At 37.2% G+C, this 15158-nt stretch overlaps 1 protein-coding gene across 1 annotated transcript; it reads right to left on the bottom strand.

The window, feature by feature from the left end:
• Positions 1-1603: 1603 nt before the first annotated feature.
• On the bottom strand, positions 1604-14756 carry LOC108716256 (interferon-induced very large GTPase 1-like). Its single transcript, XM_018262377.2, has 2 exons — positions 14563-14756; positions 1604-9086 (listed from the first exon to the last, which is right to left on the bottom strand). Exons 1-2 carry the CDS (start codon positions 14580-14582, stop codon positions 1916-1918), a joined length of 7191 nt encoding a protein of 2396 aa, XP_018117866.2. The 5' UTR covers positions 14583-14756; the 3' UTR covers positions 1604-1915.
• Positions 14757-15158: the final 402 nt, after the last annotated feature.

Genomic DNA, 15158 nt, shown 5'->3' on the forward strand with positions numbered 1-15158 from the left:
CTACGACTTCGAATCGAACGATTCAAACTAAAAATCATTCGACTAATCGACCATTCGATAGTCGAAGTACTGTCTCTTTACAAAAAACTTAGACTAACTACTTCTCCACCTAAAACCTACCGAGCACCAATGTTAGCCTATGGGGACCTTCCCCATAAGCTTTCTAAGCTTTTTTTGATCTAAGGAAAATCCTTAGATCGAAGCATTTGCGGTAAATCCTTCGACTTCGATATTCGAAATCGAAGGATTTTACTTAGAGGGTCGAATAACCCTCAATATTCGACCCATAGTAAATGTGCCCCTTATTATAGTGTTTATATTCATTAAATGCAGCTTCTGTCCCCACATACTTGTAGTTTTTAAATACCTTTCTTTTTATCCCGGTTATCTTCTTTACTTCTATATTAAGCCACATAGGGTGATTTTTTGGTGCTTCTACATTTACTCCTTAAGGGAATAAACAATTTAATATTATTTTAAATGACAACCATTTCTGTGTTTTTTGCACCAGACATTAAATGATATAACATTATGGTCACTATTACCCAGGGGTTCAATGACTTGCACATTTGTTATAAGTTCTGGGTCATTAGAGATCACTAGATCCAGAATAGCATTTTTTCTGGTTGGCTCCTCAACAACTTGTGCCATAAAATTGTCATGTGACAGTTAATAAACTTGTTCCCATTAACTGATCTGGCAGTACTGTTGCTCCAGTCAATATCTGGGTAATTAAAATCCCCCATTATCATTACTTTACCTAAACTAGCAGCCTTTTCTATTTGCATTAGGAGCTTTGTCTCTTCCTCCTCACTTACATTAGGGGGTCTATAGCTCATATTCGCCGACGAAAATGCGCTGGCTTCCAAAAAAAACAGATGCTGGCGTCCATTGTTTTTTGAAGCCGGCAAATTTTCACGGCAGTTTCGCAGGAATTCGCCACGAATTCACCCCTGTCGAATAAATTCGCCCATCACTACTCATGATGGTGAAAGAGTCCAAAAATGTTTGCACTTTGTACCGTTCATAGTCTTATGTAAAGCCCTCACACATCTCAGTTGGTAATATTTTTTTTATTATAGAATTTCTAACCTGCAACTGACACTTGCAACCAAAGAGAAAAATGGATGGACTGTAAGGGTTCAGTTTTATTACTGTTTTCACTTTTGCACTTGTCATAACATAACATTTGAAATTCCAAACATGCGTGCTTGTCTTAGAATACTGCCGTCATACAAAATGTTAAGCCGAGGTGCCTTCTAAACACGTGTTACATTAAAAAACTCACACAAAGTCCTACTGACGTGGTGGAAAGAGAAAGCTTTTCCCAAAACATTTATGTAGCAGAAATTGATCCTATTTGCTTCATTTCAAATCAAAGTCAGTGCTTCTCTGTTCTCCTTGTAATGGGCAAATTCAGAGATCTGCATGGGGCAAATTCACTTTTATAGAACTGATCCTATTGGTTGCCAGGCAGTGATGTAGGGACCAGGCATACCAGGGGCTACACAAAACAGACCCTGAAACTGTAGGGGGCCCAGGAGGTAGAGAGAGTCCCATAAAGCCCTAATTAATTAGCAATTTCAACACATATTGGTAAAACAGGACAAAATCTGGATATAATGGAGGCCCTAAAATGAATTTGCTATGGAGCCAGAACCATCAAGTTATGCCACTGAGTAATACACAGTAGCAATTAAAGAAGCTCTGTCACTAATGAAATATAGAACCCAGTGTGGATCTACTCTACATGGTAAAGTAGGGGGTCACCATCCCCATTCTCCAGAGGGTGTCCCAATAGTGCTTTTAAGGTAACCATTAACTAATTATTAAAAAATAAAATTATGCATTTTGCTGTATTTTTTGTTTGCAGGCTCCTACCACTTGACTTTAACATCTGCTTTAAACATTATTATTACATTTTCAGTTCAGCAATGGCATCATTCTTGGTATACGTACTCCATTGTTCAGGGATGGCTCCCCTATCACAAAATTTTTTGTTGCTGAATTTCTCTAGATCTTCCTTGAATCGACACACAAACCATTTCCAGTAACATTGCTCTGAGTTATCTGGTGTAATAGACCAATCAGAATATGGAGGTCCTGCTGATCTGTAATTGTTGTATGGAAATTGGTCATCAGTAGTGGCATCCCAATCCCTACAAAATGTCTTATCACTCGCTACCTTAGTGGTGCAGAAGTCTGTGTCAAACTGATTTGTACCATAATAACCCCATCCCTTTACTGCCTGAGGCCGGTGAAATGGGACACTGTGGTCTCCATCATGCCCAGCTATAGTGTTAGTACAAACAGCTTTACAAAAAGGGCACTTATGCCAACATGCATTAAACTGCTCAAATAATATTTCATGGGGCTGTGTCCTGAAGTTTGTCATGCAGAAATCAGCAAATTCTTCTTTTAGGGTCTGGGTCCCAGTTTCCAGAGCCACAGTAACTGCTTCTTGTAGGAAATCTACATCTGTTATGTTCTGAAGACTTTTAAAGTCACTCTGTGAAATAATAATGTCACCTCCAAGCTCTTTACAGAATTTCCCGACCCAGGAATCAGTATCACCACCGGTGAGTTTAACAGCCTCAGTTGATTTCTCAATAGTTCCCTGTATAAGTCTTTTCAATTTTTCAAGATTTCTATTTAAAACGTTAACAAATTTTGCTCTATCCATTTGACAATATTCAGTAACACATTCCTGCAAATACATTGTCACAGCAGTTCTGGGATGATGAATATACTGAATGTATGTTTGGAAATCTTCCTTTTCAGCCAGAGATTTCAAGAGGTGAAGCTCTAATTGAGATCTGTTCCCATTAAGAGCCGGGTGGTTGGATTTCATTTCACTGGCTAAGTCAATAGCTGCCTGGGCAAATACTTGTTCTTTTATAGAATCAGTCAGTTTATCACTTAAAATTTCAGCCAGTGAGGCAATTGATGCCTTTTTTGCAAAATAATTTTTAAAGATTTTTAAGAAATGATTCTTTTTTGTTTCAAAATGATTGACTGGGTCATTTTGTTTTCTAAATTCACGAGAAAGGTGGCTAAATCTCCCTGCTGCTTCTCTTAAGAAATCTTCTGAAATAAAGAACTTGAAGTCATTCCTGCGCCGGAAGTTTGGGTGGAGCCCAGTGCTCAGTTCCTTGTCTATGATTTGCAGGATCTCATGAAAGTAGCTGCACAGATAGTCCATATTATCCCTCTCTTTCTTATCAATATAGCAATTTATTATGTTTCTTAGTTCTTCTGTTTCTCGTTTCATTTCTATTTCTTCTGGTTCTTTGAGTTTCTCTAATGGCATTTCAAACCACTTTTCATTTGTCTTGATATATTCCAAAAACACCACAGATAACATGGCCAATTTATAAGATATCCTGATCTTGTTGATCAGATTTGTCCCTTGTTGAAAGTAATCTAGAAAGCAATTGTACATATCCCCATAAATGTTAGGTGGATCAAGTTTGGGCCTGGATGCCTTCACTTTTTTAATACAATCACTCCACAGCTTAATAAACTTCTCTTCTATCTCGTCTTCATTTGTTGTTGCTTCTTTCATATATAAAGCCAAATATTTGATTTGATGTAACAGCTCAACTTCATGTTGATCTTTCTTTTGGTCAGTTTCTTTCCTGTGGTTCTTAATTTGTATCTGTTCATCCAGGTTTTTCTTTACTTCTTCTACAAGATCCTTTTTTACACCTTCCAGTCTGATCTTAGTTTTTGATTTCCACTGGATTAGTATACAGGCATCTTTCTCATCACTGAAAAAAACATTTTGTTCCTCCATAACTTGGGAATGTTTCTCTTCGAGTTTCTCATGAAGATAAATTCTATCTATGTTGTGTATTTCACTATTTAGAATTTGGTTTTTGAGTTTGTTCTGTAGATTAAGGATATGTTCTCTCATGTCCCATGTCCACTTGTTGTATCTCATTTCTAGCTTGTTGTAGGCTGCAATCTCAAGAGAATTCTTAAAGCTGAAAACAAAGTTCTCATTCAGCAGAGCATTCCACAAATCAGTTACACGAATCTTAAAATCTGAAATAGATAATATATTGCCCTGTGATTTTCCCTGATTAAGCATCATTTTTTTTAGAGACTGCACATTCTGACTGTAGCTTGGATTGGGGGGAGCCATTGGTTGGTCACCTTCCCAGAGATGAGCAAAGTACCAAATATGAGTATTTATATCAAATTTGATCACATCATTAAAGCAAGTAATGTCAGAATGTTCTTGTTCTGCTGCAATTCGTGTCATTTCATCCAGTTTTTCCTGAAGTCGCCTTTGTCCCTCCATATTTTTCTCTGTGGCTGTGATTTCCCCAACATTCTGATGAACAAATAGGCATCCTGGTTTGAGGTTTACTGATTTCATTCTCAGGAATGCCTGAACAGCTATCTGTAGAACGTCTTCTATTTCAGATAGATTTTCCCCATACATGTTAATCAGTGTGATGTTGCCCAGGCCAATTACAAAAGTAGCCAACTCATTGTCATGGTTTAAAGTTGCTGCATTGGACAGTTCCATGGCTCTTAAACCTTCAGTATCTATTACAAGAACAAAGTCAAAGTTTGTCTCTTTTCTTAGTTGCTCTTTGACCTTCACAAGCTGCATGAATGCCCCCCGAGTGCATCTACCTGCACTTACTGCAAACTCCAGGCCAAACATGGCATTAAGCAGAGTCGATTTCCCAGAACTTTGTGTTCCAAGAACGGAGAGAACAAAAAGTTTCTTATCTCCAAGTATTTCTACCAGTTTATCTAAAACGGCTCCTATCCATCTCAGAGGCACATGTGCAGAATCCCCATCCATCAGTTCTATTGGGTACCCAGAGACCATGAGACTGGCAGCAATGTTTGGTAACAAATAAAATCCTTTATCCTCTTTAGAATATGTTAGTGAAGCCTCATAGATCTGTCCCACTTCTCTCAGAACATGTTCAAGTCCAAATGTTGAATCATTTATCTGATCTGATAGGCTTTTTAATCTCTTTTCCATCTCTTCTACTGACTTTTTGTCTTTCTGTTCTTTCTTTGCTACTTGAATATCTGCCCACAAGTCATTAAAAGCCTGGTTTAGTTGTGGGAGAACTTCTGAAGTTAATTTGTCCAAATCCATTTTAAACCACTGTAGAAAGTACATATTTGAGAATTCTGGGTGTGACTGTAAAATGTTTAAAAAGCATCTCATAAATACATTAAGTGGAAATGCTCTTTGTAACTGATTCTGCCTAATTTCACTCATTTCTAACTGAATCTTACTACGTTGTTGCTCAATGCTTTCATCACTGTTTCCCTTGAGACAATTGATTTCTCTGTCTTTCTGACACCATTTGTGCCACAGATCCCCTTGTAATGGAAGAAATTCTCTCTTCATCTCTACAACTTTTTTCTCTCTTAACAAAGACATTAGAGTCTGAGCTTGTTCCTTTGTAGATTTACATATTTGACTTTCTGCATCAACAGTGATACCATATCTTTTAGCAAGGCCTACACAGTCATCAAGAGAACGAGGCCTCTCTATAGTCCTGATCATTCTTGAAATCATTATTTTTACTTCTTGCAGTAATTCTGCCTCATTTCTATTCTTTGTGCCAATTTTCACTTTATTACCAACATCTGGCAGGATATGTTCTTTGTCAGTAAACAAAAATATTAAAGATTTAGAGGACTGATAGAACTTCAGTAGAAATTCTCTGCTCTTTGTATCTTTCAAATCAGCCTCTGTTAAAAGTATGACAATGACTGAGGCAATGTCCAGTAAGAAGTTGACTTGCTTATCATGCTCTCGTAGATCCCCATGGAGATTTGTAAAGGCGATGCAGTCATCAAACAAGTCATCATCCCTCCCCCCCGGACAATACCAGGCGATCTCTGCAACACCTTTCATTAGTACTGAGGTCTTTGTGCTGCCTTCGCAGTGTCGATGGTAGAAGATGTCATGTTTTCTCTTACTCATCAAACAGTTAATGAGTTGGGATTTTGAGGTGCCGGATTCACCAAACCTTAAGAAACTTACAATTGGAATTTCTGCTTCATTTATGTATCTCTGATTGTGCCACTTCTTTTGTACATTGAAGAATGCCCAGAGTGGAAATTTTATATCCCCTGTACTAGGATTAGGCATTAATAGGGGAAGGGCAAACTGACAAAATAAAAGTTTTTTATAGATATATTGTTGAGTCAAATCATCAGCGCAGTGTAAAATTGCCATCTGAATATCCATAGGGTGGACTGACTGTGTATTTGGACTCAGTTTGTGATACTGTACCTCAGTGATTTTAAAAAAAGTGTCAAAACTATTTATGTCAGTAATATTCTCTTTGGTGGGTCTCGCTGAAACATTCTCCATGGTATATTTTCCAGATTTGTCTTCATAACCAAGTTTGAAATGTCTTGTCCGGTAATCAAAACGAAGCAATTGTTGCAGAAAGTGGAACGAAGGAGATTTATGAGCAAAGTTACAGATCATATGGAATTCAGAAATCTTCAGCTTTTTTGAATAGTAACTTTCAAGATCAATTTGTTTAAGTAAATTCTGGAAATCTGCATTTATGTTCTCTGTTATCATTTCACTTTGTTGACAACATTTCTTGTTTTCACCACATTGTTCCAGTTCCTGAAAACCTTGCTCTATATTTAATTCTATATCATCAATTTTGTTTTGTGATGAAATGAAATCTTTAAGATCATTTTCCAGACCGCTGTAATCTGAATGTTCATAGTATTTTTTCAGAATTGTTCTAATAGTAAGAGAGAGTGAATTGCCCAGGAATTTAACCATGAAATGAAGACGTTGCATTTTGTCTTTTGATGATGGCTGCTCCTTGTTGCCTACAGAGGTCAAACCAGCAAGCAATACATGGGCCTGACATTTCTGTTTACTTTCTTTTCTCAGTTTTGTGTATTTGCGATAAGCTATATAAATAGAGTCTTCTATATGTTCAATATCTTTCAATCCCAAAATGCCTTGAAAGACATAATTCTGTAGACAAAATTCTGATTTGTTAGCAGTACAAAGCAGTAGAAGTTCTGCATCCAATTCCTTGATGTTTCTTTTGGATTTTAGCAATGAACACAATGAACGATTCACTTGTATTGTTGCTCTTATATTTGCCTTGTGAGTCTCTTCTGCATTTGGTTTATGATGACTGAGCACCCTACGAATATCTTCCTTTGATTTGTTCACTTTCTTAGTAAACTGTGTATATGCAGAAATGGAAATATCCTGATATTCTTCTATCTCTGAATCATGAATCCATTTTACTATAAATGATTTTTCTGTAAAATTTTCAGATGAATAAATTTGAGGCTCAAGAATTGCCTTAAGAAGGAATTTTATAATGTAATTCTCAGTAGAAGGTTTGTATTTCTTTATAACTTTTATCAGAAAGTCCCGAAAGTCTCTATTAGCTAGACATATGTCTACCCAAGAAGTGGAGTTATTTGTTGCTTGATTTATTGCATGTTTATAGTCGAGAAGAGCCATCAAGTGTTCTTTGGCATTGTCCACTTTCATTCCTTGCAATTCACTTTTGATGTTATCCATATCATACAATAAATATTTTCCATAAAATGTCTCTATGGGGAGATTAGTCAGTAGTTTGTAAGAATTAGCAAGGCATGTTGCAATTTTCAGACAGTTCTTAAAATCATCTTTGTAATTGGACAGAATGATTTCCCATATGGGCATCAGCTGGAACCCTCGGTCAATAATACTCCATGTTTTACTATTGTTTAGAAGACCTGCCTTCCATTGTTGGGGAGAATCTTTTATTGGAGGACCTCCAGTTTTCATCACCAAAACAGAAATGTTTTCTGAAATGTTTGAATTATCAAGGTAAAGTGGGGGTTTTGAGCTTATAGCATCCAAGTTTGCTCCCCATCCATAATAAGTAGCTGCCATAAAGCCATCAAGCACTTTAGATATTGTTTTCTTGGCTTCCTGCAACTGGTCAACCTTCAATCTCTTGCTTGATGCTTTCCACCAGAAAATTCCTCCAAAATGTATAGGGCCCAAGTTGACATGTGACCCAAATCTTTTATAAAAATATTGACATTGATTTGTAATTGTTTCTTTATCTGTGTTAGGATCTTCAATTATATTCTCAATTTTCTTTAAACATTGTAAAGCAGCTTCAGAAAGTCTGATTTGGTCCTTTGTAAAATAACAGGAAGCTAGAGGAATGCAGTTAAATTTAGTTGTGGAAAGATACACCTGCTCATTGAGAATTTCATTTGCTTTGTCAGACTTTGAGGGTTTGCTGCAGTTTGTGTTGCTTTCAACACCAAGATCCGAAAAGCCACCTGGGATGCAACAACTAAGACTTAAACCAAGTTTTTCAACAGACTTTTGAAAATCATTTTCTTTATCATTGGATGTAAATTCTCTTTGCCATAGAAATGACCCTTGCTCTGGCCCAAAAAGTTTGAACCCTTGAGGAACACAAATTATTTTTTCATGTTTCTGAAGCAAATCCTTCTTGTTTTCTGTGACATAAATCCCCTCAAGTGCTAACCCTTCAGATGCCAAGTTAAGGATGTCTTCATCTGACAGATTTTCCTTTTGTAAAAAAGATTCCTCTGTGAGGTCAATTTGCCTCTGGAAGTAATCTATTAAATCAGTGAATTTTTTGTCAGGGGGTGGTTGATATTCAGCAGGGATCTGCATGGCTTTCTTTAATTCCTTCTCTATCTGTCTGACAATTTCATCATCTTGACCCTTTCCTTCATTATTTAAACTTTTCATTGTCTTCAGTATCTCAGCAGCATGTTTATTTCTTGCTTTTAGTGTTTTTGAATGAATTTGTTGGGTTTCAGTCAAGTCGTTGCTGCTGTCTGGCAGGTTAAACAGTTTCCGCAAAGCCCCTTTCTCCCAGGTATATTTGATTTTGGATTCTAGTTCTGTATAATCTGCATAGTCAGAATATTGTAATGCTTGAGAACTCAGAAGCCCAATCTTTTCTGAAATAAGGGGAATCCAATAACCAGCGTCCAGACGTGTATCAATGAGCTTCTTTGCAAGTTCCTTGTTGTTTTTATTTCTGTGCATAGTTTCCTCTTTCTCCATTGATTTCCTAGTAGAGAATAAACATTTGCATAAATCTTACTGAATATTTTGTTTAAGTTAATAATAAATACAAAATTATTCAATTTCATTAAAATGAAACAGTTCTAAATAGTGATGTGCAAAATTCTTAACCAGGTATAGATTCATGGAGACAATAGGGTCACAGTGTTAAGGGACATACCGTATAGATGTGGAGCAAACATATGTAAGACTTGCAAAGTTATCTTATATAAATAGTTAAATATACTTTTCTAGTAGTATGTGCCATTGGGTAATCATAAATAGAAAATTGCCATTTTAAAAAACAAGGGCCGCCCCCTGGGATCGTACGATTCACTGTACTCACAAACATACCAACAAACCATACATGTTAGGTCACATGAGCCAATTAACAGACAGAGTTGTGTCTTTTGCTTCCTCACTTCTTCCTGTTACAGTTAGAGCTGCAGTATTTCTGGTCAGGTGATCTCTTCCTGTTACAGTTAGAGCTGCAGTATTTCTGGTCAGGTGATCTCTTCCTGTTACAGTTAGAGCTGCAGTATTTCTGGTCAGGTGATCTCTTCCTGTTACAGTTAGAGCTGCAGTATTTCTGGTCAGGTGATCTCTTCCTGTTACAGTTAGAGCTGCAGTATTTCTGGTCAGGTGATCTCTTCCTGTTACAGTTAGAGCTGCAGTATTTCTGGTCAGGGGATCTCTTCCTGTTACAGTTAGAGCTGCAGTATTTCTGGTCAGGGGATCTCTTCCTGTTACAGTTAGAGCTGCAGTATTTATGGTCAGGTGATCTCTTCCTGTTACAGTTAGAGCTGTAGTATTTCTGGTCAGGTGATCTCTTCCTGTTACAGTTAGAGTTGAAGTATTTCTGGTCAGGTGATCTCTGAGACAGCACACAGACCATCACGAAATGGTGGCTCAAGGCAAGAGATGTAAAAGGGCAATATTTATGTAAATATATATTCCAGTTTGGTAAGATTCTTTAATATGCCACTTAATATGATATGAACTATCTGTTGCTTAAGTGTTCATTTTGGGGGTATAGTTTTCCTTTAACAAAACTATGGTTTTTATAAACGGGTTGTATACCTTTTAGAATGCTGATGTTGTAGGAAACAATACGTTGGCCTCACAACCCTGTGTTTGAAGTAAGAACAAGAGAGCACATAAGGGCTGTTACAAAAAAAGGAGGAGGGGTCCTTGGTTGGTAAACATTTTGCTTCATGGTCCTTGAATGGTGTCCAAGACTTGATTGTCAAAGTGATTGAACAGTTTAAGATTCCCCTTGGAGGAGAAGACTTGATACATTCTCTAAATATTAGGGAGGCTTTATGGATCTTAAAACTACAGAGTAGCCTACCAAAGGGATTGAATACAAGATACGTCTTTGCTTATTTATACTGATAATATAGTATCAGTATTTGATAACCCTGATCAAGGGGGAACTTGGGGGTAAATTTATCAAAGAGTGAAGTTCCGCCACTAGAGTGAAATTCCGCAGCTCTCAATTCATTTCTATGGGATTTTGAAAGGCGTATTTATCAATGAGTGAAAGTTCACCCTTTGATAAATACGCCTATAAAAATCCCATAGAAATGAATGGAGAGTGGCGGAATTTCACTCTAGTGGCGGAACTTCACTATTAACTTCACTCTTTGATAAATATGCCCCTATGAGCGTTCTTTTTTCTTTTTGTTTACTTCCAACAAATATCCTCATCTATCAAACCCATGTCTGTTGGAAAAGTTTGCTGATCACTACTCATCACTAGTCCTGATGATTTTTTGCACTTTACTTTAAACTTATGTGGGTCCCATACGCCACCAATTTATTAAATAAAAATTGCCCAATCTGTAACTCCATTTACAGGCAGTTTAAGTGATTCTTCATTACATATACCTTGGACCTGATGCGTTTCACATCTGCTGGTGCAAAATTATATGACTTAACATCTTGTCTACCAGCAACCAACAAAGTTCTCTTTTCTAGAATATTACTAGACAGGGTTATTCTGAGGCAGTCTGCAACTGTTCTCTTTTTCAATTTCTTTTTTTTTTTGTTTGAACCATCTAATTTAGGAATTAAATGCTAGGTTGCCAAAGTCTCTAACAGAAATTCTGCAAATAGCGCACTGGAGGAGAGGCAGAAAAGCAAAAAGTAAAAATATAGCAATAATAACTGCAGCCAGTTGCAGAATTTATAGGTTATGCCCATTAATAACATACTGAAAATTAATGGTAGCAGTAGTAATTTACTAATGGTGTTGCAGGGGGCAAAGTAAAAAAAAGTATGGTAAGGAGTGGGCTGCCTTGCACCCAGCCAGTGCTCAGAAAGGTACAATACCATAGACACAAGTGCTGGGTAAATGAGGACTACAGGGTGTGATTTTGCACCCCATAGTGTAGCACTTGTGTCTGGAGCATTTGTAAATTAACTTTTTTGGAACCAAAATACGAACTTGGCAGCACTCACAGTTGTAGTATAAAACCGCCTTTATTCTTTTACATATATCATGGCAACAGCAGCAACGTTTCGGACCTACAATGGTCCTTTTTCAAGCTGACAAAGTACTTTAAGGCCAGGTGTCTACACTCTGGGGCCTATATAAGTCAGTCCCTTTCTACCTCCCTTTGCTGGATAATTGATATCAGTTTGGTGATCATGTCCCCCCCATGCTTGTTTTTGTTTCTGCTCCAGCCTAGGTTCCCTCTCTGCCCGAATCCTTGTACTTTCCTGACTCTGACTTCTCCTTGCTCCACAGACTTACACTTGATTACTGTCTCCACCACCACCTGCTTAATGGATCCAATCTTGGTTGCCCATTCCCTGATCCTCGTCTACTGAAACACTTTGGGGCAGATTCATTAAGGGTCGAATTTCGAAGTTAAAAATACTTCGAAATTCGACCCTCGAATTGAAATCCTTCGACTTCGAATATCGAAGTCGAAGGATTTAGCGCTAATCCTGCGATCGATCGATCGAAGGATTTTTCGTTCGATCGAACGATTAAATCCTTCGAATCGAACGATTCGAACGATTTTAATCCAACGATCAAAGGAAAATCCTTCGATCAAAAAAAGGTTAGCAAACCTATGGGGACCTTCCCCATAGGCTAACATTGACTTCGGTAGGTTTTATCTGCCGAAGTAGGGGGTCGAAGTTTTTTTTAAAGGGAAAGTACTTCGACTATCGAATGGTCGAATAGTCGAACAATTTTTACTTGGATTCGTTCGATTTCGTTCGAATTCGAACGAATTTAACCAATTCGATGGTCGAAGTACCCAAAAAATACTTCGAAATTCGAATTTTTTTCATTCGAATCCTTCACTCGAAGTTAGTGAATCTGCCCCTTTGTGTTACTTTGACTTTGGTGTTTGAATGACTGGTCAGTATTGACTTGGCTTTTATTTTTATCCTCTGCTATTTGCATTAAATCGGATTTGCTCACTATCTTTTCATCAAGCCAACTATACACATCACCTTGGTTACACAACATATAGGCTCCCACGTGCCAACCTCACAACGGAGGTGGTTCCTGACAGTAGAGTGATTTTGTACTTAGGAGGGGACAGGGGAGTTCCTGCACATGACACCGAACAGTGTTTCTCCCTAGTTGTCGCAGTGGGACCTTTTTTTTCAAAAAGCGATTCTGCATGACAATTGGATCAGCTTTCAGGTTTCATCTCAATACTGTTCATTAGACCTCTGGCTTTCGTATTTAAGGTGATATGTGAAACTTTTAGAGATAAATGCAGAAAATTGCAATATTTTTCAGAAATGTTACAAAAACTTCTAAATTTAGGAAAGCTTTGTTGTTTGGTAGTTTGGTGGGGAAAGACATCTTTAGCTATTTTGGATTCGCCTGAAGGTGTGTAAGAAGTAGTGATTGGCAAATCTGACCAATTTCCTTCACCAAAATGAATTGAAGTTTATGGGCGACATCCTTTTTTTGACATAAAATAGTGCAGATGAATTTTCTCCTTCTGCCAATTTGCCTGTGAACAAAGCCCCTTCACTGCATATTAAGGGGGTTATTTATTAAAGTCCGAATGCTAAAAACTCTAAATATTTGAGTTTTTTTTACTATAAAATCCAAACATTTGTGGGGGAAAAAACTTGAATTTTTCCAGATTTATTATACCCCAAAAATGGAAAAAGTCCAAATCTGAAAATCCAGCAAATCTCAGACCTGCTTAGGTTGTATTTAAGTCAATGGTAGAGGTCCCTACTGTATTTGGAAGCGTCTGTGGTCTCTTCTGGAATTAGCCCGAAAAGACAACTATTTCTGACTTTTTAGGCAAAAATTCGAAAATTTAGGGCTTTTCATGAAAAATCCCGAAAATATGTAGAGATTCAGGAAATTTTTTCTTTCATGTTTGTCCCCTATCCAATGAAATCGTAATTTTTTTCTACTAATAAATAAAGTCCAACGGTGGCTTCTACTATGATCAGGCTTTTTTTATTAAAATGCCAAATTCGGACATTGGTAAAAAAAGGCGAATAAACTCACAACTTGAATGGGAGGTTATTTAAGAAAAAAATTTGAACATCTAATATTCGAATAGTCCCGATCTGAAAATTGTAATCGAGTTTTCGCTCTGAAAAAAACTTAAATGTCAATAAGGCAATTAACATATTCAAATGGTTCAACGGACCTCTGCCGTTGACTTGTAAATAAATATCGACAGGTTTTAGGTGGCGAATATTTAAATTCATTTCTAACTGTTTCCATGGTCGAGGTGTGATAAATCTCATATTTAAATTTACATCCAAGTTGGGGAATTAAAATTCGAATGTGTGAATTTTGACACCAATTTTTTTTTAAAAAAATTCAAATTTGAATTTACTATTCGAACTTTCGAATTTGAAAAACTTCTAAATTCGAATTCAAAAAGACCAACCGTCCGAATACGTCAGTTTCTAGTCCGTATTTAGCCGAATTCGAATGGTATGAATCAAATTAATAGCGCATTCGATCAAATTCAATTCAAAGCTTTTCCCCAAAAAAACTTAGATTTTTCAGAGTCCACCAATTGACTCCGAGTAGGTTCTAGGAGGCCCCCCATAGTCTAAAACAGCAATTTGGCAGGTTTTAGATGGCAAATGGTCCATTTAAAATTTTTAAAGAGACAGTACATGATAAATTTCAAAATTTTTTGCAACTTCGAATTGAATTTAGACTATTCCCTAGTCAAAGTACACAAAAATAACTCGAAATTTGAATTCTTTTCTATCGAAAATTCACCTCAACCTTTGATAAATCTGCCCCTAAGTGATGTAAGACCCCCTAACAGTACAAAGACCTCTGAAATCCATATATATTTCTGAAAAGTACACAGTCTAATGAATACAAACTATCAAACTGCAAGGCTACAGTAAAAAAAAAAAATAAGCATAAAACTGCAATAAAATCACAAAAATCTAATAGAATCAAGAAAATCAATGAAATAACAAAATAACTGCTACACCTGCGTAATTAGTTATCGAAATACCTGATCCGAGACACTGCCATTGTTCTGGTGTTGATCCTTTGCAGACTGCTGTGCACTATCCGATCACCCCTGTTGCCTGGACCCACAACAATCACATCACATGACCATCAATACAGCCCTGTAGTCTTATTGCCCATGGGGTTGTCATCGTTCCTGACTCTCTGCAGAGGTATCAGACGTCACTGATGTAGAGAGGAGCCTCTATCTGCACAAGAACAAACTTACAGTTAAAGGGGCAGCGCAGGCCCTTTTATAGCACAGTGACCAGATTTGGTGCTGAAAATTATTTTTGCCTATCATTTTAATCATAAAAAAATCAATGGTTTTTATTATTTCTTGAGCTAAACAGGGAAACAGAAACTCCTCCATATTTGGTCCTTGCGAGGCAGATAAACAGATTCCCTGTCCACATATAATCGTCCTGCATAAAGGACTTTTGCTAACAAAACCCTCACACCAAAGGGTGAAGGGAGGGGGTTGTACACTGGGAGTCTATTAAACTAAAACATTATGCTACATGTGAAACCGCAGGAGTTGCATATGCTAAAATGCCTTTGTGGGAAGATATATGCCAGCCAACATGGGGAGGCCCATAT

This window comes from Xenopus laevis, chromosome 5L (assembly GCF_017654675.1).
Source record: "Xenopus laevis strain J_2021 chromosome 5L, Xenopus_laevis_v10.1, whole genome shotgun sequence".
Lineage (NCBI taxonomy): Eukaryota > Metazoa > Chordata > Amphibia > Anura > Pipidae > Xenopus > Xenopus laevis.

Excerpts from the sequence above, each read along its gene's own strand:
- LOC108716256 (XM_018262377.2), bottom strand. The coding sequence starts at position 14,582 with ATGGCAGTGTCTCGGATCAG. Across the intron at positions 9,087-14,562 it reads ATGGCAGTGTCTCGGATCAG|GAAATCAATGGAGAAAGAGG; the intron begins GTATTTCGATAA and ends ATTCTCTACTAG.